This window comes from Aquarana catesbeiana, linkage group LG07, assembly GCF_042186555.1.
Source record: "Aquarana catesbeiana isolate 2022-GZ linkage group LG07, ASM4218655v1, whole genome shotgun sequence".
Lineage (NCBI taxonomy): Eukaryota > Metazoa > Chordata > Amphibia > Anura > Ranidae > Aquarana > Aquarana catesbeiana.
Window position 1 is genome coordinate 146,116,792 of NC_133330.1, and position 24,856 is coordinate 146,141,647.

Here is a 24,856-nt window from a genome sequence, read left to right on the forward strand (position 1 = left end):
GAATTAAATTGGTGCTAAAGCCTTAGGCCCCTTTCACACATGCGGACCATTCAGGTCCGCTTCAGACCTGAATGGATGCTCTATGCATCTCTATGGAGCGACCGAAGTGAGCAGTGACATGTCCGCTGACATCAGATCCTCTCCGCTAAATCCAGACGGATGGTGGTCCTATTTTCTATCTGTCTGGTGGATTGGATGAAAACAGACAGGCGGTCTGTTTTTATCTGACCTCACCGTAAAGGAGAGCGGAGATCTCTGCACAGTGAGCGGAGACGGACCTGTCATCTGCCTAGCAAGCGGAATCTGTATAATGGATCCGCATGTGTAAAAGGGGCCTTAAGGTTTTTCACCTTAATGTATTCTATGCATTAAGGTGAAAAACATTTTGTGCAGCAGCTCCCCCCCAGCCCCAGCCTTTTTCTTACCTGAGCCCAATCTGATCCAGCAATGTGCATGAGAGCAGTGACTCTCGCTGCTGTCTCCCTCCTCATTGGGCAGATTGATCTCCCGATGCTGTCAATCGAGTACTGTGATGCAGGGGGTGGGGCTGAGCCACCTGCTCTGTGTCAATAGATGCAGACAGTGTGACTTGGGAGCAAGCATGCACGGGTGCCCCCATGGAGGGTGGCTTTCTGTGGGGGCACCCGCCAAAGGGGAGGGGCCTGGAGCACTGGTGGGGGACCACAGGAGAAGAGGATTGGGGATGCTCTGTGCAAAAGCATTGCACAGAGCAGGTAAGTGTAGACATGTTTGTTATTCTAATTAAAAAAAACAAAACAAAGATTTAATAACACTTTAAGCATGAATAAATATGTAACTGCTGTTATATCAATTTGCAGACCAATACACTAAGAGCTTGATCACACCACATCCATTGAGTTGTGCTGATCTGCCTAGATCAAAGCGAGCTCAATGCAAGGGGCACATGGAAAACAACTGTTTTCTATATGCCCTCTTCATACTATAGATGTGCTGTGGTTTGCACTGTAATACAGTAAAATACAGCAAAGACACATTCTTATACAGCTTATTTTACCCCATGACAGAGCTTTGGTGCATTGAAAGAAATGTCAGGTTCCTGCACAATGCACACCAGCATATGTTTTAGCATGTGGGGTGCTGTGAATGAGCCCTAAAATATTTAAAGAATTATTCATGATTAACTGGTTACATTTTAATCAATTTTAATGTTTTGATGAGTTTGGAAGAGATAACATTCTTGCAGCATACCAGTGCATGAAGTATACTTTATGTAAGCATGAGTATATATGATGGCAACCTCCATTACAATCTTGTATGCACATTATATAATATTTCTCTATCACTTGATCTTGATAGGTCAAGAGATAGAACAAAAGTTAAATGCTAGTATCATGTATTCCTCTATTCTTTTCCTTTAGGGAATAATTTCACTGAATTTAATAACTAAATTATAAACTAAGTAAAGCATTCAACAAATCAGAGATGGTTTACATTGTGTCACATATATTGTTCGATAAAGTTTTACCAGGAAGTTGCCCCACAGTTGTTACTTTCATAGAGAATCAAAGCACCACTCATACTGTAAAAATATGGAAATCACAAACTGACACAAACTGTTTCACAGCAAAAATAAACATCAAAATAATGCTCAAGATTTAGAAGGTAATAAATAGTTAAATTAATTAAGAAAAACTCCACTAAATGATATTTCAATTTTGGGAGGGCTTTGTGGCTTGAGGCATTTACTGGCTCCTTGTACTTTAGTGGATGGATTTCTGTGTATCTGTGTATCCTTCCATAAGACTATAACAGTCAGAAATGTCAATTTCTACACTATGAACAATTCATCTCATGAACTTATTTTTTTTTTTTTAATTTGCTATGGCAGTTAGAATTTTGAATTCTGATAGGGATATTTTATAGTGGAGCAATCAAAACATAAGACAAAACGAGTATGCTGTTCAACTACACAAAACTGAAGAATCATCTTTGAGTGGAGTTACCATTTAAAATGCTAATGTTTTGCTTAGCTTTGTCTAAAACATAGAGACTAACTCATTGAACCTGAAACTAATTAAAAGTAATGAACTTGCTAACATTACATTAGATTTCAGACATATGATTATTTTTGGCTGATAACACCCCCATTTCCTGCACATTAATTTTCTATAAAAAAAAATGCATTGTGGCTCAAAGACTTGGAAGTACACAGACCAGTCTTGAGATGGAGAATCTTGCACATGGTAACAGACACTCAGTTGGGATTGATATTGAAAGGAAACTATTGGGGTACACTATCCCATTAAATGAATATTGTGCTATTATCTAGGTATTAACATTTCCTCATCTTGTGACAGACTGTAATATGAGGTCAAACATGCAGACTGTTAACTGTTCACTTCATTTAACTAACTTTTTTTTGTTTTAATTATAGGAGGAATCATCTATGTTCTTCCAATTTGGACCCTCCATCCAGCAACAGGCTTCTGTGATGCTAAACATTATGGAGGAATATGACTGGTACATTTTCTCCATCGTCACAACATACTTCCCAGGATACCAAGATTTTGAGAATAAGGTGCGGAGCACCATTGAAAACAGTTTTGTCGGATGGGAGTTAGAAGAAGTTATCCATTTAGACATGTCTTTAGACGACAATGACTCAAAGATACAAAACCAACTTAAAAAGCTTCAGAGTCCTGTCATCTTGCTGTACTGCACAAAAGAAGAGGCCGCTTATATATTTGAAGTAGCCAATTCAGTGGGATTGACGGGCTATGGCTACACATGGATTGTACCCAGTCTGGTGGCTGGAGACACTGACACTGTGCCAGCTGAGTTCCCTACAGGGCTCATCTCTGTGTCCTACGATGAGTGGGATTATGACTTACCTGCTCGAATCAGAGATGGAATAGCTATAATCACAAGTGCAGCTTCTACAATGCTCTCTGAGCACAAATCCATTCCACAGTCCAAGAGCAGCTGCTTCAATATCCAAGAGAGCAGGCATGATGATGCTCACGTGTTAAATAGGTAGGATATTAATTTTTATTTTAATATTGCTTCTGTTGGTTTGTACAAAAAATGTCTTTTGTTTGTACTATGGATGTAGTGCTGATTATTCTATAGCAGGAAAAAAAATTATTAAACACCGTTTTATGTCTCAATTCAAAAATGATCAAATCATCTTGTTATGGTTAGTGAAGGAACTTCAAAGTGTAAATGTAATAGAGAAACTTAAAACACTACCAGGATTGGTGGCTCTTTTGGTTATAAGACCTAGCATATATAGATTTTGAAAAAACAAAACAAAAATATATATAATATTAGTACTCCCTAAAATTAATTTTATAATAGATAAAATATGTCAATTTCTTTAGCCTGACATCTAGTTCTTTAGAATCATGAAAGACAAGAACCTTTTGAGAGGGTTGTAATGTGTCAACCTATGTTCCAAGGATTTGAATAGATGCTTTTTTCTTGTGTGGAGAAAAGCATTGCCATGTTGCACTACACACAAAAACATCTACAGAGGTGTCAAAATTCACAGAGGTTTAAATCAGCTAAATCCATAACAGCAAGCACAGAGATTAACTGTCAAAAATGTCCACACCTATCTGTATCAATGGGTACATTGACCAATTTGCCATAAATACAAAATTGTTCTTGTGTATATATGCAAACAGAGATAATACAATAATAAGTATAAGGCTGACCGCAGGTCAGCCTGTTTTTGTAGGCGGAGTCAGGCTGCATAAAGCCGGCCCGCCTCTGCCTCCTTCCCTTGTGGTTGTAGGCTCTCGTATGTAGGCGCGTCATTCCCGGGCGACTCTGATGTCACTTCCGGGTTTGGATCAACAAGGAGCTCGTGCGGTGCCTTGCTTCTCGGCTTCTTTATTGACAGCGCTGTCCGGAGCCTCTGGCATGGCAGAGGTGCAGGTAAGGGGAGTCACGGCTTCCCTACTCTGTCACCTCACTCGGGGTTCAGTTTCACTTGTGGGGGGGTGCGTGGGGAGGGCGGTGTGTGTTGAGGGGTCATAGGTGGTTCTGTCAGGTGACAGATCCACACTGAGGGCTCAGGAGCAGGCTGGAGGGGGGCACTGGTGGATTGAGGGGCAGCTCAACAGGGACCCCCGGCCTCGGCTCAGCTCCATGGCATCATAACATTCTCGTCAGCTGCTATTTTCTGGTATCCTGGGCATGTCACGTCAAGTAAACTTCAGGTTAAAAGAAGGAAAATGTATTTTTAAAGAACCTTCACGTTCCTGTTTTTTTCCTTCTGTAGTGGTTTTCCACATTGTAGCAGGGTGCTCAGGATTCTGTTTGGTGGTTCCCAGGCAGTTCAGGTATGTATTGTAGGTTTAGTTTAGGTTTGACACTTTTCTCATGCATTGGGGACGTCCACATCCTTCCACTGCTGGTTACCCATCATGTCTATGGGTTTTCTACAGATTGAGGTTTCGTTTTAATTGGTTTGTTTCAATGACAAGTCTCCTCTTCTGTTCTCATGCAGCCTATCGTTTCTTAGGCAGTTCACGTTTTTCTCATGCAAATTACGTTTCTCATACAATTAACGTTTCTCATGCTAGTTACGTTTCTCATGCAATGTATGTTTTTCTCATGCAATGTATGTTTTTCTCATGCAATGTACGTTTTTCTCATGCAATTAAGTTTCTCATGCAATTTACGTTTCTCATGCTAGTAACGTTTCTCATGCTAGTTGCGTTTCTCATGCAATGTACGTTTTTCTCATGCAATTTACATTTTTCTCATGCAATTTACGCTTCTCATACAATTTACGTTTTTCTCAGGCAACTTATGTTTTCTCGTACAATTTACATTTTTCTCGGGCAATTTTTGTTTCTCATAGGATTTACGTTTTTCATGCATTTTACATTTCTCATGCTTTCAGCGTTCTTTGGGCTATTCATGTTTCTCATGCTACTTATGTTTTCTCGTGCAATTTACAGTTTTCTCATGCGATTTACGTTTTCTTGCGCGATTACGTTTTTTCATGCCTTTTAAGGTTTCTCGTACGATTTACGTTTTCTCGTGACTTACGTGTTCGCGTGCAATTCACGTTTTCTCATGCAAGTTGCATTTTCTCATAGGAGTTACGTTTTTCATGTGATTTGCGTTCACTCATGCGATTTGCGTTTTCTCATGTGATGTACGCTTCTCGTGTGATTTTGTTTCTCATACGATTTGTTTCTCGGGTGTATCATGTTCTCAGGCTATTTTACATTTTTTCAGGCTATTTACGTTTTCATGCAGGTTGTATTGTTCTTGCAGCCACGTTCTCATGCTGCCCACGTTCTGACATAATTCACGTTTTTAATTTACTCACGCTTTTATATTAGATTTCATTCCTCACACAGCTCACGTTGCTCACACATGTCATGTGCTACTTCCGGTTGCTGGGGTTCGTTTGTTTTATCTGGTTTGACTTTCACTGTTTATGGTTCCATGGGTTTTCTGTCACATCTTCATGGTTAGTTTGACATCTCCACTGCAGTTACCTGTCACGTTTTCAGGTTCACGCGGATTGAGTTGATCGTTTCTAATTGGTTTGTACAGTGGCAAGTCTCCTCATCCGTATCACATACGTACACCTCAATTTTCATCTTTTGTCTTACATGTTGCCATTTCCATCACTGGCCTGACATATTTTCAGGCTTCAAGGCCTGAGTTTACGTTTTTTAATTTGTCTGTTACGCCGCAGGTGGCTTGGTCTGGTAGTTTCACAAACTGGCATACTCTGTCCCGTTTCTTACGGTGTTTTTTTGGGGGGGGTGGGAGATGTTCACAGGCAAGTCATGGGGTCGGTTGTTATAGTTCTTTGTTTTGTCAAGTTTATTCTTTGGTTGCAGGTCATGTCACAAGGATATTGGGGATTTCGCTTCCATCTCGCCTTCTTCGGCAAGGGGTCGGAGCACGGTAGCTCACCCTCTCTCAGAGCCTGGACTGTTCCAAGACTGATAGCAGAACTTCAGCGCAGGGGGATTTCATACCCGGCGTCGGCCCGGAAAGCCCAGCTTTTTAGGTTGCTGTTCCCTCGTACGTCGGATACAAGTGCGGAGCAAGTTACCGTACGGACTGTGGCTGCTTCCCTGGCTCAAATCCACACTACCCTAAGTTCCCTGGCTACGTCCTGCCAAGAGTTGCATAATAGGGTGGAGGTTTTGGAGAGTCAGCCGAGTTCAGCTCCTGCAGCGGCTGCCTGCCCGGTGGTATTAGCAGATTCGGGGACCCCCTCGGTACCTGGGCCTGTACCGGTAGGCCCAGGTAATTTCTTGTGTGCTCCCCCTGTTACCCCAGCACATTTTATCCCGGGTAATATTAAGAAGGACATCCTGGAGGGGAAGGATGTTAACCTGGCATCCCTGTTAATTGCTGCCCATGACATTGCGGACAACAGGTCCTATGCTTGCGGGGATGTTTCTGTGGTGGTGAAGACCAGGGATCACAGGCTTAGTCGCAAGTTGTCCATCCCTGAGTTTGTCCTGGCCTTTAGTCTCTACAGAGACATAATTTGCTCTGTGAGTCCATTTAGGAGGGAGGAGTTGGACCTGTACCTATATACGGTGGTCGAGTTAGGCCACAAGTATGGGAGGTCCAACTTTTATGATTATCACCGGTCTTTTTCCGCTAAAGCTGCGGACCGGTTTGCTCAATTTCAAGTGGTGACGGTTTGGAGCAACATAGATACTGAATTATTTTGCCGGCATTTCGCCGGGCTTAGGTCTCCGGTGTGTGTGACTTGTCAGTTGTCTACGCACACGGCATACTGGTGCCCCAATTCGGAGGTTCCTGCACTACCTAGTACATCCAGGGGGTCAGGCGTTGCACTCCCTTCCTCAGGCCATCCTGCACCATTGGATAAGTTAGGCCGTCCTATTAATTTTCTGGGAAAATCCCAGATTTGCAATAACTACAACCTTGGGGTATGCAATTACAGTCAATGCCGGTTGCTGCATATGTGTACCAGATGTTTCAGGGCTCACCCTAAGTCAGCCTGTTCACTTAAGCAGAATAAAACTTCATGACTAAGCCGTATCAACGTGCCTTTTTTGCAGGAGTGTTTAGCCACCCACCCGTCACCTTCTTGGAGCGTTTTTTTGGCTAAGGGTTTCACTGAGGGCTTCCACACGGGGTTTGTCTCCCTACCATTTGATAGTTTTGAGTGTGAGAACTTTAGGTCATCTTCCATAGATACTGAAGCGGTAGATTTGTTACTACAGTCAGAACTTAAAAAGGGGTTTGTCATCAGGCCATTCACGTCACCACCTTTTCGGGTATGGAGGGTCAACCCACTGGGGCTTGTTAGAGGGAAATTTTCCAATAAACCACGTTTAATCTATGACTTGTCTGCCCCTCATTGTTCACATATTGCTAGCCTCAACTCTTTGATTCCCTTGAATCTTCTCTTAAATATGCTTCGGTGGATCAGGCGATTCAGTCCATCATTGGGGTGGGCGCAGCCGCTTGGTTGTCCGAAGCGGATATTGCGGATGCTTTTAAGCTTCTGTCTATTCTACCGTCTCTCTGGCAGTGGCATGGTATCAAATGGAAAGGTGTTTACTATTTGGCCACCAAGCTTACGTTTGGGTCCAAAAGTAGCCCTTGGTTGTTCAACTCTTTTGCTCAGACTCTTAGCTGGATCCTCACATACAGGGAGAATTGTCACAAGGTGATTCATTATTTAGACAATTTTCTCCTAATCAATAATTCTTTATCTTTGAATACCAGAAAGGAGTATGCCACAGCTTAGAGGGTCTTCCAGGCCTTCCAGGCAAGATTTCCTAACCTTGACAGTTGTAACATCCAGTACCTACTTGCTTTTACCACTTTTTGCCACTCTCAACTCAAACTGGCCCATAGTACCATCAGGACGTATCTGGCTGGCATTCAACATTTCATGTTTTTAGAAGACCCCAATAGGCCCTCTATTTTTTCCACTCACCTGATCAGGCCATTCTTAAAAGAATACAGAAGTGTAGCCCTCCTGCCATGCTCAGTAGACTTCCCATAACTGGTCACATTTTTCGGGACATGTCCGATATTCTCACTAGATCTCCTTTTGGGTGGTTACCCAGCTTGGTGCTTAAGGCAGCGATTTATCTGGCCTTCTACGGTTTTCTGAGGCCACGGGAATTTACGCATTCTGGTACAGGGTCTCGCATACTTCTGGCCAATCAGTTGGTCAGGCACCCAGGCTATTTATGTTTGTACATGCGTGCAAGACACAGCAAACAGGAGGTAGTATGGACATCAGGTTTTTTGAGACCGGGAAGGCATGGTGCCCGGTTTCAGTTTTAGACCAGCTAGTCGGTGCTACGGCTGATAAACCCAGGGACACCTCCGCAGCTCAATTCACTCTACATTGTCGCATCCTTTTGGCTAATCTGGGTCTGGACCCTAAGACGTACTCTGGTCATTCATTCAGGATAGGAGCGGCTTCTGCGGCTTCGCGTCAAGGGGTCCCTGCTCATATTATTAAGAAATTAGGCAGGTGGAGGTCAGCTTGTTTTTCAAGGTATATTCCAGATCCATTTTTGGAGATGTCTCAAGCATTTGTCAATTTGGCTGATTGAATGTGATTTAGTGTGTAATAAACTTTTGTTAAGCTTTCATCCTACTGTGTTATTTTTACCCCTTTTAGGCATACTGACCACATGGCCCCGGCACACCTCAGGTCAATGTTCTTTGTTATCGCTTTGTTTTTTCTTCACTATCACAGGTTGACTCCGAGTACAAGTATAAGGCTGACCGCAGGTCAGCCTGTTTTTGTAGGCGGAGTCAGGCTACATAAAGCCGGCCCGCCTCTGCCTCCTTACTTTGTGGTTGTAGGCTCTCGTATCCCACCCACCCATTCCCTTTTTTCTTTTACTTTTCATTCCATGCTTTTCATTTCATTTCATACTTGGGTATGCCCCCTTTTAGGCATACTGACCACGTGGCCCCGGCACACCTCAGATCAGTGTTCTTTGTTGTCTCTTTATTTTTTCCTTCACTATCACAGGTTGACTCCGAGTACAATATAAGTGTGTGGCGGGGGACTTACAAATCTGAGTAGAAGATGAGTATACATTGGTTCATAGCCTTTTTTGGGCAGTTCCAGGTTAAATGTGCCCTTAATGAGAGATAGTTCTTGCATGCCATTGGTGACCTTCTTCTTCACATGCTAGTTGTCTATCTGTGTCTGGTTTTAGTAATTCTGATTCACAGATCAGCAACAAGGGCCCATTTAAATTTTTGCAGTGTGTTAACACATGTGCATGTAAATGTGTTACATTGAGGCAGCCTGTTGAAATAAATGGGCTGTCAATGCACCAAAACATCACAAACATCAGACATGTGAATACATTTGTAATTCAGGGTTTCATGGTGTGCTGCAGTGCATTGTGGCATACATGTAAAAATCAATGGCACATAAAATGTTTAAAGATATAAACGATAAAGCTATACGTGGGTCTTAAGCATGCAGCAAATGAAAGTCACTAATACACTGGAATTTCTTAAAGCCCAACTGAACTTTTATTTTAACCAGCTAAATACAAAAGGTCTGCAAAGTAAGACTGTTTATTTTCTTTGAATAGCAGCCCCATCCTAAAGTGCTTGTAAAGGCAGAAGTTTTTTTTTTATCTTAATGCATTCTATGCATTAAGATAAAAAGCCTTCTGTGTACAGCAGCCCCCCTAATACTTACCTGGGCTCCCTCCAATCTAGCATTGTTGCACGAGAGACTCGGCTGTCTGGGCCTCTCCCATTGGCTCCCGCTGCTGTCAGTCAAAGTCAGTGAGCCAATGAGGAGAGAGAGGGGGGGAGGGCCGTGTCCCTGTGTCTGAATGGATACACAGAGCTGTAGTTTGGCTCAGGTGCCCCCATTGCAAGCTGCTTGCTTTGGGGGCACTCAACAGGAGGGAGGGGCCCGGAGTGTCGAATAGGGACCTGAGAATAAGAGGATCGGTGCTGCTCTCTGCAAAACCACTACACAGAGCAGCTAAGTATAACAGGTTTGTTATTTTAAAACAAAAAAAAACACAAGATTTTAATATCAGTTTAAGTAGAAAAGCATGTTGCATTTTTGGTCCCTTGGTCTTTATGTAGAAGCAGTGATCTCTCTACAGAAGTCTGACATGCCCCCTGTTAAGTCTAACCTAGAATTTTCCAGTCAGTAGAACGCACAAGCTTTGTGGATTGCAGAGCTATAGTTCTAGCTCCAAAAAGGTCCCCAAAGGTTCTTCTCTGAAGCACTCTAAATGTTCTGACCGTGTGTAAATAACCTCATGTGAGATGATTATTGATATAAAAAATGGCCAATAATTATATAGGATAAAGCCACCTTTTTACCCATGCTGCCTATGGGCACATGCCTACTGTGCCCAATCGTAAATCCTCTCTACCTGGATAGCATTTATAGCTAACCTAAACTGAATGTTCAGCTGGGCTTTATCTCAGTACTTGTTAAGGTCAGTGACTCATTTAACATGAAAACAAATAGGGCGGCACAGTGGTGTAGTGGGTAGCACTCTCGCCTAGCAGTAAGAAGGGTCGCTGGTTCGAATCCCGACCATGACACTACCTGCCTGGAGTTTGCATGTTCTCCCTGTGTCTGCGTGGGTTTCCTCCGGGTACTCCGGTTTCCTCCCACACTCCAAAGACATGCTGGTAAGTTAATTGTATCCTGTCTAAATTGGCCCTAGTATGTATGAATGTGAGTTAGGGACCTTAGATTGTAAGCTCCTTGAGGGTGTAGGGACTGATGTGGATGTATAATGTATATGTAAAGCGCTGTGTAAATTGACGGCGCTACATAAGTACCTGAAAAAAATAAAATAAATAAAAAACAAAGCTTTGTCATGACTAGATATAAGACAGGTGCTAGTTTCAGTCAAAGTGGTTGTATTCAATCTATCAGAAATAAATAAAAACAGAAAAAAAAAGTTTTCCAGAAATACCAGCATGGCCTTGTTAAAATAGGTCTTTGCACTGAGCAGGGCATGGGAACTGGCAGAATGTGTTTACTACATTTGACAAGGTCCCTACGTATAAACAGATGCATGTGGAAAATAGCTTACAAAGCTGGTTTTCTGAACTATTCAAACCACCTATAAAGGTGCCCATAGTCAATACATAATCTAGATATCTTTCAGTATTTGAAGGCCTCAGAAGACTTGGGCTAATGGATCTTGAGGTACAAAGGCTGGAACTGGAATGTATTTCTGTATGATGAGGTCTGTACATTCATGGGAGCCCAGTCTGAATAGAGAAGCAAAATGATACTCCAGCTCCACTGCCAGTGTGATGTTCTATGAACTGTGATCCGGTGCTCTAGCCAGGACGTTCAGGCCCCAAAATGCAATACTTGAATCAGAAAAGGGCTGGCAACTCGGATGCTCTTGAATAAAAGTCCTTTGTTGGGTTACATGGGTACACGGGTACAGGCTGACGCGTTTCGGCTAAGAAGCCTTCATCAAAGCATACATGTTTGATTTAAAAACTGATATTCATAACAGAGTAAGCACTCCAAATAGGGCGGGTGCATCCTAATCAGAGCAATCAAAACAATTAAAGACACATGGAGAAAAGAAAGAAGCACAGCAGGCATATGAGAAACATATCATGAACAAATAAAGCATATTCAAAATGGTGCGATAAATGTATCAAACAAAGCGACTATGTTGAAAAATGCGATTATGTTAAAAAAAGATTTATATCCATCCTATCGTTCAAACCATATGGTTTTCTAGTATTGAGGGTATGTATCCACCATACTTCACGCTTGAGCAAAATACGATGAGTGTCACCTCCTCTTGTGGGTTTTTTAAGCTGTTCAGCACCAAAAAAGGAAAAAGTGTCAAGATTACCATGATGGAAATCCCGGAAATGTTTTGACACATTTGAGATATTTTTAGCATTCGTATTTGTAGTGTCATTCACATGTTCTGAGATTCTAACTCTCAACGGGCGTATAGTGCACCCAACGTATTGTAGACTGCAGGCACTACACTGAATAACATATACCACCGATTTAGAGTTGCAGTTTATATACTGTTTGATGGTATAAGTTTTCTTGGTAGAAAAAGAAAAAACTGAGGTGCTATACTACACGATCAATAGCTAGAAGTCAAAATATAGCATTTCATACAGATCGGTTGGAGATGATTCAGAATAGTGGCACTGTGGGAGCAATTGTATTGCCCAGAGTAGATGCTCCTCTGAACACGATACGGGGATTCTTAGGTAAAACCGTATTAAGAACTGGGTCAGTGGTCAAAATATGCCAATGTTTTTTGACTAGGTCCTTAATCTGGCGGTGCTGAGTAGAGAATGTGGTAATGAATGGTAAGTTAAAATTACCATTAACAGCCTGACGCTGGCTTGTTCCCAACAACTATGATCTGTCTCTACCTCTTACTGTCTCGAGTGATCTCGACAGTACATCTTGGTCATATCCTTTCTCCATGAACCTCTCAGATAAAATAGCTGCCTGATTATCAAAAGTCTCAATTTCGGTGCAGTTACGCCGAAGGCATGTATATTGTCCTAAAGGAACCGCTCTCAGCCAGGGTTCATAGTGACAGCTGTCAAGGGGAATGAATGAGTTTTTATTAGTTGCCTTAAAGTAAGTGGAGGTCACCAATTTGTTATCCTGGACCTTAATTTTAAGATCAAGAAAATTAATCTCCACCTCACTGGTTTCAAAACTCAGCTTGATGCCCCTGTCATTCTCATTAAGGAAAGCCATGAAGCATACAAGCTCAGCCTCATTACCATCCCACAGGAGGAGGACGACGTGATGATGTCACGAAATGCGTAGGGCGGAGCTAGACGACGCGCTGATGTCACCTCCAAGCTGTGCTTTACTCCAGTAGGACGGGTTTGTCCGAGTTCATCTGGCCACGAACCGGACTTAAGGCTATCTATTCCCTGGATTATTGTAAGTGTCCATTTTATGTATATCAAATAAAATAATTTTTATGGTTTTACGCTATGTGAGTTCCATCTTTCGTTTTATGGTGCATCTCTGCCACGAGCTTGCTGTTGATATTGATGGTGTGATGACCCCTAGCGGATGCTGACACGAGTTCCCACAGCCAGTTTTAAAGTGTACCTGCTAGCTATGATCCTCTGTAGTGGGTGATCCTGGCCATCCGGTAAGGAGTGACCCCTTCTATTCCTGGTGGTGGATCTTCTCTGGTTCTCACAGATGAATTATTATTAATCACTTGGACTTTTTTGTTTAATGATCTATGGGTGATCTTTAGTCACATTTTTATTTTTAGTTGATGTGACACATCTTGGATTATATGTAGTTGTCACGAGTATTTATCTACTTTTCACATATATTGTATTCATTTTTTCATTGCTTTACGTATGCAATATTGCACACTTATTCAGCGCGATTCTCTTTTTCTTTATTATTTGCCTTTACAATTGATGTTTATTGTTAGAATTGCTGCTTTTTTCACTGTTATTTTTCACATCCAAATACTTTATAGCGCAGTTTTTTTCCCAAATTTTTCTCTATTGAATTAACCAAGCATGAACTTTCTGTTTTGTCCAAAGGCTTGTCTTTTGTCCCTAGTACACATTTTTGTCTTTTCTCCACCATACTGGATATCAATCCTTTTTTTTAAGAACTCTAATGCTTAGGAAACATTTTAAGGATATACCTTCTGATAGCGAATCCACAGTGTGTCACAATGTTCAAAATGAGACCACCTCCTTCAGATTTGATTATTTAGTAGCAAGGTCTGCATTGGAGAGTCTGCAAGCAAAATCAGAGGGGGGATCTTTTGGTATAAAGGAATCCAACATCAACATGGGGGATAAATATTTTTACCCTGTTCAAAACAGGAATGACATTGTGGATTCGTTTCAGAATATTGTGGAATCAGAATTGGTTAAATTGCAGGAATTGTGTCAACAGGACAATAATAGAAATAAAATTAATTTGACCAAGCAAGAAACCACAGTCTTAAAAGCCTTGAAAATGAGATCTGACATAGTGATTCACCAGGCAGATAAGGGGGGTACTGTAGTGATCCTAGATACTGCTAGTTACAAACAGGAAACACTCAGGCAGCTGGAAGATCGCATCACATATCGCCCCCTCAGTTCTGATCCCACAGTAACTATACAACAGAAATTGTTACACTTATTGGATGAAGGCAAGGAGATGGGTGTTTTAGATCAAAAAACTGTAGATTATCTCATGGTGACACATCCCATTACTCCGGTTTTTCACCATCTCCCCAAAGTGCACAAACAAGACAATCCAGTGAAAGGTCGCCCCATAGTTGCCGGCATAGGATCACTATTGGAGAGATTAGGAGAATGGGTTGATCAATTTCTTCAACCGCTTGTTGTCCGTCTACCTGGGTTCATAAAGGACACTGGACATTTGTTAGCCCACACGCAGGAAATTTTTTGGTCCACAGAATGCATTTGGATCACCATAGATGTTAGATCTCTGTATTCCTGCATTCCTCACTCTCTAGCACTGTTAGCCATCAAACATCATCTTTCATGCTACAGTAGTTACAGTCCTAATGTACGTAAGTTTATTTGTAGAGCAGTAGAGTTTCTCCTGACACACAATTTCTTCATGTTTGATGAACGATACTACATTCAGAGTCAAGGTGCGTCCATGGGGGCTACATTTTCCCCCTCTTTGGCGAATCTTTACATGGGCTGGTGGGAAGAATCCACTTAATTTGCCCATGGTAACCCATTCAAAACCAACATCACTTGGTATGGTCGTTTCATTGATGATCTGATTGTGGTATGGCATGGATCGAGTGGTGACATAGGTGACTTTATGAAATATATTAATACCAACTCCCTAAACCTGGAGTTCACCTGTGTGCACCACCCGACCCAAATAGACTATTTGGATTTTACCTTGATGGGGCACCCAGATAGCAACACAGTGACCTCCAGAACTTTTAGAAAGCCCTGTGCAGGAAATTCCCTTTTATTGGCCAATAGCTGTCACCCCAGTCACACCATCAAGTCTTTGCCTACTGGTGAATTCATCAGGGCCAGGAGAAACTGCTCTACAGATAAGGATTTCTTGCAAGAATGCACAGCAATTAAAAAATGACTGAAAGAAAGGGGCTATAGTACACGATCAATAGCTAGAAGTCAAAATATAGCATTTCATAGAGTTCGGTTGGAGATGATTCAGAATAGTGGCACAAATAAACACAAACAGTGTGGGGATTACAATAGAAATAAAGTTTATTTTGTCACTACTTTCTCCTTAGAATACAACAAAATCATTGCGATTCTTAAAGCGCATCTCCCCATCTTGTACGCTGATAAGGATCTGTACTCTGTTATCCAGGGTGATTGTCAATTTTCCAGAAGGGCCCCCAGTCTGGGAAGTATGTTGTCACCCAGCTTGTTTTGCTCCCAGAAGTCAAACAAATCGCAGACCTGGCTTTCCACTGTAGGTTCCTACATGTGTGGCCATAACACCTGTAGGCAGTGTCATAAACATAAAAAAAGCACCTCAGTTTTTTCTTTTTCTACCAAGAAAACTTATACCATCAAACAGTATATAAACTGCAACTCTAAATCGGTGGTATATGTTATTCAGTGTAGTGCCTGCAGTCTACAATACGTTGGGTGCACTATACGCCCGTTGAGAGTTAGAATCTCGGAACATGTGAATGACACTACAAATACTAATGCTAAAAATATCTCAAATGTGTCAAAACATTTCCGGGATTTCCATCATGGTAATCTTGACACTTTTTCCTTTTTTGGTGCTGAACAGCTTAAAAAACCCACAAGAGGAGGTGACACTCATCGTATTTTGCTCAAGCGTGAAGTATGGTGGATACATACTCTCAATACTAGAAAACCGTATGGTTTGAACGATAGGATGGATATAAATCTTTTTTTAACATAATCGCATTTTTCAACATAGTCGCTTTGTTTGATACATTTATCGCACCATTTTGAATATGCTTTATTTGTTCATGATATGTTTCTCATATGCCTGCTGTGCTTCTTTCTTTTCTCCATGTGTCTTTAATTGTTTTGATTGCTCTGATTAGGATGCACCCACCCTCTGATTAGGATGCACCCTATTATAAATATCAGTTTTTAAATCAAACATGTATGCTTTGATGAAGGCTTCTTAGCCGAAACGCGTCAGCGTAGCCTGTACCCGTGTATCCATATAACCCAATAAAGGACTTTTATTCAAGTGTATCTGAGTCGCCAGCCCGTTTCTGATTCAAGCCCAGTCTGAATGTCTACATCCCTTTGGCAAAGGTGATGATCTTTCTGTGACACCCTACTTACAGCATACATGTGTAGCCAGCTTGAGCTCTTGGCTGGTTTACATCTGAGATCTCTGTACATTTATGACTTGTGTGTTATCACAGGAAGTGTTCTGGATGTCTATCTTAGATGTCTATCCTTTTACCTGTCTTTCCCTACTTCTTTAACCTGTCTGGTAGCAGTAGCAGTCTACTGAGGTATTTGTAGTCATCGTTTATTAAGAGGAGAAATATAGAGTTGTCTATGTGTGACACAGTCTACCTCAGGATGCCTGTCTGTCCTTGTTAACAGTTCCCAGTGTCTTAAAGGAAAGTGGATATTGGGAGAAAAATGGAGGCTGCCATTGCTGAACTCCTTATACTATGTTTTGTCTGCCAGTCAAACTTGATCTTCTGACTTTAGTACATTGTTAAGCTGGCCATAAATGGATTGAATTTCAGCTGCTTTGTTTCTGCCATCCCTGTTTGACACAAGTTAATAGAATGCAATGTCAGAACACAGTGCCCTAGTGGGGAGAATACCTCCATCCACCTGGCTTGCGTGGATGGAGGAATCTGATTGTTTTTGTTTTCTTTCAGCCCGCTGGGTGATGGAAAAAACAAACAGAAAAAAAAGGCATCTAGGCCAGCTTAAAGTGTCTGAAAACCTTAGACAAGACATATGGACAAAGAATAGCCCTCTATATTTTGTACTTGTCTCAATTAAGAGCACTAAGTGCCATTTATGTCTGCTGCTTCATTCCTTTGCTATCAGCATGAATCACTTCTGACAAATGTTCCTGACACCAAGAGAAAAAGGGTGACAGGGGAGGGAGCCCCAGCTAATTGACAGCCTCAGCTCTGTTCCTGTGAGCTGTGTGACGGGAGGGGGGGTTCCTTCCCTCCAATCAGCTTTCAGAACCCTCCTCACTGAGCTCTGCAGTGTGCCATATCAGCTGTCCACTCCCTTTTTTTCCTGAACTCTCAGACAAGTTCTAAAAATTCTGGACTTTGAATGGATGTGGAGAAGAGAGGACTGCAGATTTTCAACCACTTTAAGTCACTGATCCAAAACATCTTTACATCCATTGGCCTTTTTATTTGCATACTTGTTACTTGTTCCTGGTCTGTGATTCAGAAGTTACTGATACCATTAAATCAGCACAACGGCCAGGCAACTAGCATTTTCAGATGGTGAGGTCTGCAATGGCAAGCCCCAAATTTTCTCAGCACTGGTTATCTTTACATTTTTATTGTTTTAACTAATACTGTCACTAGTTTTCAATGTTATTGGAATATATCTTGCTCTGTTTAGTTTGTCACAGCTGGCATCATATATCTGGTCTGCTCCTGTGTTGTCTTGTGCCTAAAGCCTAAGTGTGCCTAAATGTGTACTCAGTGTTCCTGGTCAAGAATGATGATTAAGCTTGCATAGTATTGATTTGGGCTACCTTGGGGGCAATGGACATTCTATGTAGGAAGATCTAATTATCCCTCAAAGAGATGTTCTATGTTATTAGTAAATCTCAGGGCAATGGAGATAATCACTTTCAAGTGAGAAGGAGGAAAACAAAGGCAAGACTGACTGTGTGGAACTTCTGCTCAGCAGACAAGTCATATTATACAGACCAAATCAATGCCACCATGTGCAAGAACTGGAGCTGTCCACCTTCCCATCTATGGTCCCCCTTGGCATTGCATTACTTCTTAACTCATAGTCCTAAATATATCATTTGCCAAGTCATCTGTTTATTATTTTTGTCTATCTCCATAATCTCATACCTTAATTTGTGTTTTACATAATGTACTTTGCATATTTATTTTGCTTTCTGTCATTCATAACTTAGTACTGATGAATGTGCTTTTAAAGTTACAAACTTCCTGTTGTGATTTCATGCCAGGTCAGTGTTTGTTTTTTGGACGTTTCCTTTAGAAGTGTATAATTGTTTCTGATAGATCACAAGGCACTGCCACTGACCCTCACCTGTCGAATAGGAAGCTCTGGTTTTGATCCCTTCCATGACTTTGATTTTGCCCTTGTCATTATGTATTTGTCTTTTTTGTTCTCTGCACTTAGAGTTTCAAGATTCCAAGTCTATGACTTGAAGTGTCATAATCGCAATTACAGCAAGCATCACTTTGCTGAAAAATAAATGAATTCATTTTCATGGTTTGCCTCAAGTATTGCATCAGTGCTTTATTTGCAAAGATAATGTGATTACAAATATCACAAAATATCACCACAAATAGCCGGCAGCACCCTGAACTGCGATATTAGATCAAGTGAAAATGTTGTACTGTATATAAATTGGTTCTTTCAGAGGCTTACAATCAGTTAGTGACATATAGAAGTTCCACAGTTCCTGATTGTGCTGCAATCTTCTTTGGTCCGCTGTGTACTTTGTTATAGATGTCATACTGGCTGGAATAGATCACTGCTACAGCACTGAGCACAACTTTTCTATAAAGATTACTATTCTGTTATCACATTTATTACATGGATTAACAGAAGGTAAAGTGCACGTTTCTGTAGTATGGGGGTGCACAGGCAAGGAAACACACCAGACTTGTACTCTGGTCCACATGTTAACAAAAAAACGCAATTCAAAAATAGTTAACACCTTTGAAAACATTTCTTGAAATGTTTGGTAAGTACAGAAATCTGATGCACATCCAAGTCTCTATACACTGATCACGTTAATGGATGTTTGATTTTTGTTGAATATAAAGCATAGCTGTGCTAATTTCATTATATTGTTTGACCACTTGACCACCGGAAGGTTTTACCCCCTTCATAACCAGGTCCTTTCATGCTATTTAGCACTGCGCTACTTATTGTAATTGTACGGTCATGCAACGCTGTACCTAAATTTAATTTCTTTTCACACAAATACAGCTTTCTTTTACTGGTATTGGATCAGCACTGTTTTTATTTTTTTTTACATAAATTTAAAAAAAAGGCAAAAAATAAAAAAAGGTTTTCTGCAATAAAACATATCCAATAATAAAAAAAAAAATCTTCATACATTTAGGCCAAAATGTATTCTGCATGTCTTTGGTAAACAAAAATCCCAATAAGTGTATATTTGTGTGAAAGTTATAGCATCTACAAACTATGGTATATACCAGAATTCTTTATTTTTTATACTAGTAATTGCAATGATCAGTGACTTATAGTGGGATTGTGGTAGTGCGGCAATCTGACACTAGCTGATGTTGGCTGGGAGGTACACTAACTGTCTAACTGACACTGACATCACCAGTGACACTAACACAGTGATCAGTGATAATACTATTCACTGTACTAATGATACTGGCTGGAAAGGGGTTAACATCTTGGGATAATCAAGGGATTAAGTGTGTGCCTAATAAGTGTTAATGTGTGTAATATGTGCTGCTTTTTACTAAATATCAGTTTGTTCCTTCTCCCTCTTCCATGTGACTGGACACAGGCAATCAGCAGGTCTCATGAATCATTGGCTGAAACCTGTTGACAAAATCCTGTTGTTTCCGATCACAGCAGGAGTTAGCCAGGAGGAGGGCCCATGAGTGCACCCTGAACCCAGTGCCAACAACGTACAAGCACGTGATTGTGCTTATACCTGCCTGCATTTTACTGTGATGGGCGGTCGGCGAGTGGTTCATAACCCACTAGTGTTTAACCACTTAAGGACCAAGCCTCTTTCTGAGATTTGCTGTTTACAAGTTAAAAACATTTTTTTTTGCTAGAAAATTACTTAGAACCCCCAAACATTATACATTTTTTTCTAACACCTTAGAAAATAAAATGGCAGTCGTTGTAATACTTTCTGTCACACTGTATTTGCGCAGCGGCCTTACAAGCGCACATTTTTGGGAAAAAATACACTTTTTTGAATTAAAAAATAAGACAACCGTAAAGTTAGCCAAATTCTTTTTTATATTGTGAAAGATAATGTTACGCCAAGTAAATTGATACCCAACATGTCACGCTTCAAAATTGCACCTGCTCGTGGAATGGCGACAAACTTTTACCCTTAAAAATCTCCATGGGCGACGTTTAAGAAATTCTATAGGTTGCATGTTTTGAGTTACAGAGGAGGTCTAGGGCTAGAATTATTGCTCTCACTCTACCGATCGCGGAGATACCTCACATGTAGTTTGAACACCGTTTTCATATGCGGGAGCTACTCATGTATGCGTTTTTAAAATTTTTTTTTTCTTATTTATTTTATCTTTTATTTTTACACTGTTCTTTAAAAAAAAAATTGTGTGACTTTTATTTTTAAATATGAGATCTGGGGTCAAAAAGACCTCAGATCTCATATTTACACTAAAATACAATAAAAAAATGTCCCTTTAAGAGCTATGGGCGGAAGTGACGTTTTGACGTTGCTTCCGCCTTGCAATGATAAGGAGACAGGTGGGGGCCATCTTCCCCTCACTCGTCTCCATACCAAGCCAGGAGAAGGATCTGATAGCCTTCACTGCTACCGACGGCTCTGGCAAGCGGCAGAGGGCACCGGAGCGTGGCGGGGGGGGGCGATAAAAGTGATCTTGCGGCGAATCCGCAGCAGAGACCACTTTAATCTGAAAGCGGACTGCCCGCTGAAGGAAAGGATACCGGGGTTATAGCAGCTAGCTGCTGCCATAGTAACGATATTCCTCTTCAAAATAGCAATGTAAAACTGCGGCGGGTGGTCCGTAGGTGGTTAACCACTTAAGTATCGAGCCTCTTTTTGACACTTGTTTACAAGTTAAAGTCTGTTTTTTTGTTTATAGAAAATTACTTAAAAAACACCAAACATTATATATATATTTTTTTAGACACCCTAGAGAATAAAATGACTGCCGTTGCAATACTTTATGTCACACCTTATTTGCGCAGAGGTTTTACAAGCGCAATTACTAAAAAAGTAATTATTAAAAAAATACACTTTTTATACTTAAAAAATAACTGGAGAAGAGGAGAGCAAGAGGGGCGGGACTTTATGTGAAGCACAAGGTAGCAACAGAATTGCTTGGTGAATATATAGGAATTTTATTGGTTATAAACAATGATACATAAAATGCTGGTACATAAATATAGTATTGGTGTCAAAAAATTGATATTGAACATAATTAGGTAAAATTATTAACATGATAGGGCCTGCAGAACCTGTTGCCTCCCTAGGCCAGTGAATAGAAGTGGTACAGTAGTAGCTTGCAATTCAAATAAATATTGGTAGGAACACTGCAATTGGTAGCTCTACGCGTTTCGTGTTTTTTGAACCACTCATCAGGAGCAAAGCACGTCATGATTCTAAAATGAAATAGTTACTGTATATACGAATAAACAAATTAAGATAATGAAAAACATGGACAGGGTAAGGGTAGATAAACCCCACACAAAGTACATGTTAACTTACTCAGATACATAAATTGGTGGTAGGGTGGCCGGGTGCCACAACCACCCAGGGACACCCGCGACCGGGAGCTGAGGTGAACAGCTCAGGAAGGACAACCCATACAGGCTGGAACCAGGGCAGACATGGAGAAAACGAGGCACTCCTGTGAAGGGAGTGAAAAGGTGTGGTGAGCCAAAGGAGTCAATGGGGAAAGTGGATGGAAAGGAAAGGTGGGCAAGGGGCCCGTGCTAGTGAGGGAAAAGACAAATGGGGCAGTGAGAGCAAACCAAAATGGAGTGAAAAGGTAACAATGTGAGTGATAGCTGTGCATGAAGAGAGGTGGGAGGGAAAGAATGGTTGCCCGCTGATAACCATGGGGAGGTGAATGTGTTGGGCACGTGAGGAGGTAAAGTATGCACGATTACCTGTGTTGATTAGAATGTGTGGGGGAAGAGGGAGAGCCCCAGCTACGTGTAGTCCGGTGTGTGGAGAGGCTCGAATGCCAGACACTACCCGGGGAAACATCCATATGTGCATCACCAAGGACCACCCACCAACGTCACAACGCGTGGCAAAAAAGGGAGGAAGGGCGCCGTCAGCCGGACAACTGTGTCTCCGGCCAAACGGCACCATGAAAACTCCCATATTGCCCGCGAGTGTGGAAACCACGCGCATGAGCGTGACAGCGTCAGATTGGCATTGCACGTCCAGCGTGGGAACCGTGACGTCAACACACGATGCGGCGCATCCGCCCACCCCAGGCATCAGATGAGGTCGGGGGGCGGGGGAGGCCCGCAGAGCGTGTCACAGCTCCCGGGAGAGAGGGCAAAACCAGGTGGCAGGGCAGTCCGATCATACCATACAACAATGATGTCAACGGACCAGAATTGCATGTCCACAAAGGGACTTGGATAGATAACAAAAAAGTTTGGATCTGGGTAAAAAAGGTTAAAAGAGTAATCCAAGTACAATGATTTGGAGGACAGGGGAGGCTAAACTAAAGGTCAATAGATTGCAAGAATGTACTAGTAAACCTATGGAGCATAACCGAGTGCTTTCATCCCATTAATATAATGATGAAGTAAGGGTTTATTAGGGACTTTAGCGAAGCCATGTCTTGGTAAAGTCATGTAATTCCATCCCTTGGGACTTTGAATGAAACCATGGCCTGGTAAGGTCACGCGTTTCCATCCCATTTAATTGGAGAAGAGGAGAGCAAGAGGGGCGGGACTTTATGTGAAGCACAAGGTAGCAACAGAATTGCTTGGTGAATATATAGGAATATTATTGGTTATAAACAATGAAACATACATAAAATGCTGGTACATAAATATAGTATTGGTGTCAAAAAATTGATATTGAACATGTTGATTTACTTAAAAAATAAGACAACAGTAAAGTTAGCCAAGTTTTTTTTTTTTTATATTGTGAAAGATAACGTTACGCCAAGTAAATTGATACCCAGCTTATCATGCTTCAAAATTGTGCACGCTCGTGGAATAGCAACAAACCTTGACCCTTAAAAATCTCCATAGGTGACGTTTAAAAATTTCTATAGGTTACCAGTTTTGAGTTACAGAGGAAGTCTAGTGCTAGAATTATTGCTCTCACTCTAACGATTGCGGCGATACTTCACATGTGTGATTTGAACACCGTTTTCATATGTGGGCATGACTTATGTATTCGCTTCTGCCCACAAAAAAAAAAAAAAATTTGGGTCACTTTTATTCCTATTACAAGGAATGTAAACATTCCTTGTAATAGAAAAAAAGCATGACAGGACCTTTTAAATGTGAGATCAGGGGTCAAAAAGACCTCAGAGACCACTTTTATCATGAAGCTGACTGCCCGCCGTTTTAGAAAATACCGATGTTATGGCAGCTAGCTGCTGCCATAACAACGTTATTTAGCGTCAAAGTACTGACGTACAATGACTGTGATTTGCGCTAAGTGGTTAAACTTCTTTTTGTGTACTTTTTTTTTTCTAGTTCTGATCTTTTATAATAGTTGTTCTGAGAGAAATATTAAATGTGGCACAACTCATTTTTAAGTGGGATATAGGAAGCACAAATGGGGAAATATTGATCTGTAAAGGGATTGTAATAGTGATCTTTAGTCATCTCATGTAAAGTGTCTACAGTCTATGGCTGTCTCAAGTGGCAGGTTTACAGATTTAAACAACTCCTATAGCATGTTCTCAATCTCTCACCACCTCCTGTAGAATGTCTATAGTCTGTGACCATTTTACACAGCATTCCAGCAGGTGCTGACAATTACCATAGAGTTACATTTACTGAATATTAGGTGCACCCCTTTGGTGATGTCAGGGACTAACATAAGAGGTTTCCTTTATCAATGAAGTTGACCACTACTGTTTTAATGGTTGTGGCTATTGCATGGGAACGATCAAGCTTTGTGGGGTCAGATTTTTTTCCAGGGACTTAGTCCTAAAGGGTTAGCTCACCTTTGAAAAAAAAAAAAAAAAAGCTGCCTGTGCAGGCAGATAAGTGACATCTGTAGATAAAAAAACAAACAGTGCATCTTTGACTCCCAGAGATGGTATACCCCCATCCTGTCTTGTTGCTAGGGCATTGCTATGACACCAACTGTTACTACTAACCCTCAGAAACACAGGAGCAAGCTCTTCCTCTGATTCAAACCCTCTTACATGTTCTTTCCTTCCCCTGTTGCAGTAGCTTTGAGCTCAGCAATGCTACAGTGAAGAAGATAGTAAACAACACATAGTGTTTGAGAGCTTGTTCCTGTGATAGGTGGTTGAGCAGTAACAGCTGGGAGTGGCTTAGCAATGTCCTAACAACAGGGCAGGACAAGATGATGCCATCTCTGGTAGTTTTTTTACCAGGCTTTAAGGGATATGTAAATGACCTAGGGCATTATTTAACTTTAGTCAAAGGACTCAAAGCTGCACAGTTTTTTTTTTTTTTTTAATCTGCAGGTGCTCCTTACCTGTATAGACAATTTTTTTGGGAACGGTAAACTAACACTCAGATATTTATTAATTCATTTCTGCTGGTTTAATTTACCTAACACTTGAACAAATTATCTTGCAGACGTGGATGCACATTGCCCAAACATGCACTGAAATATGCATAGTCATTTGCGTTTATACTTGCTATGACTGGAACGTTACCAAAAGCTTCAATCACACTAAAAGGGACAGAAACCAAACGCAAAGCTGGTGATCATAGTCATTTGACATGACAAAAA

The 24,856-nt window shown here is 41.2% G+C and overlaps 1 protein-coding gene across 2 annotated transcripts in view; it reads left to right on the forward strand.

The window, feature by feature from the left end:
* The window catches only part of GRIN2B (glutamate ionotropic receptor NMDA type subunit 2B), a 1,456,453-nt gene that overhangs the window by 734,584 nt on the left and 697,013 nt on the right, over window positions 1–24,856 (forward strand). Inside the window, exon 4 of one of the 2 annotated variants that reach the window (XM_073592711.1) lies at window positions 2,417–3,015. In XM_073592711.1, the coding sequence (XP_073448812.1) occupies window positions 2,417–3,015 (599 nt within the window). Of the gene's footprint in view, window positions 1–2,416; window positions 3,020–24,856 lie in introns of those variants that run through there. The other variant, XM_073592712.1, reaches the window with a different exon arrangement.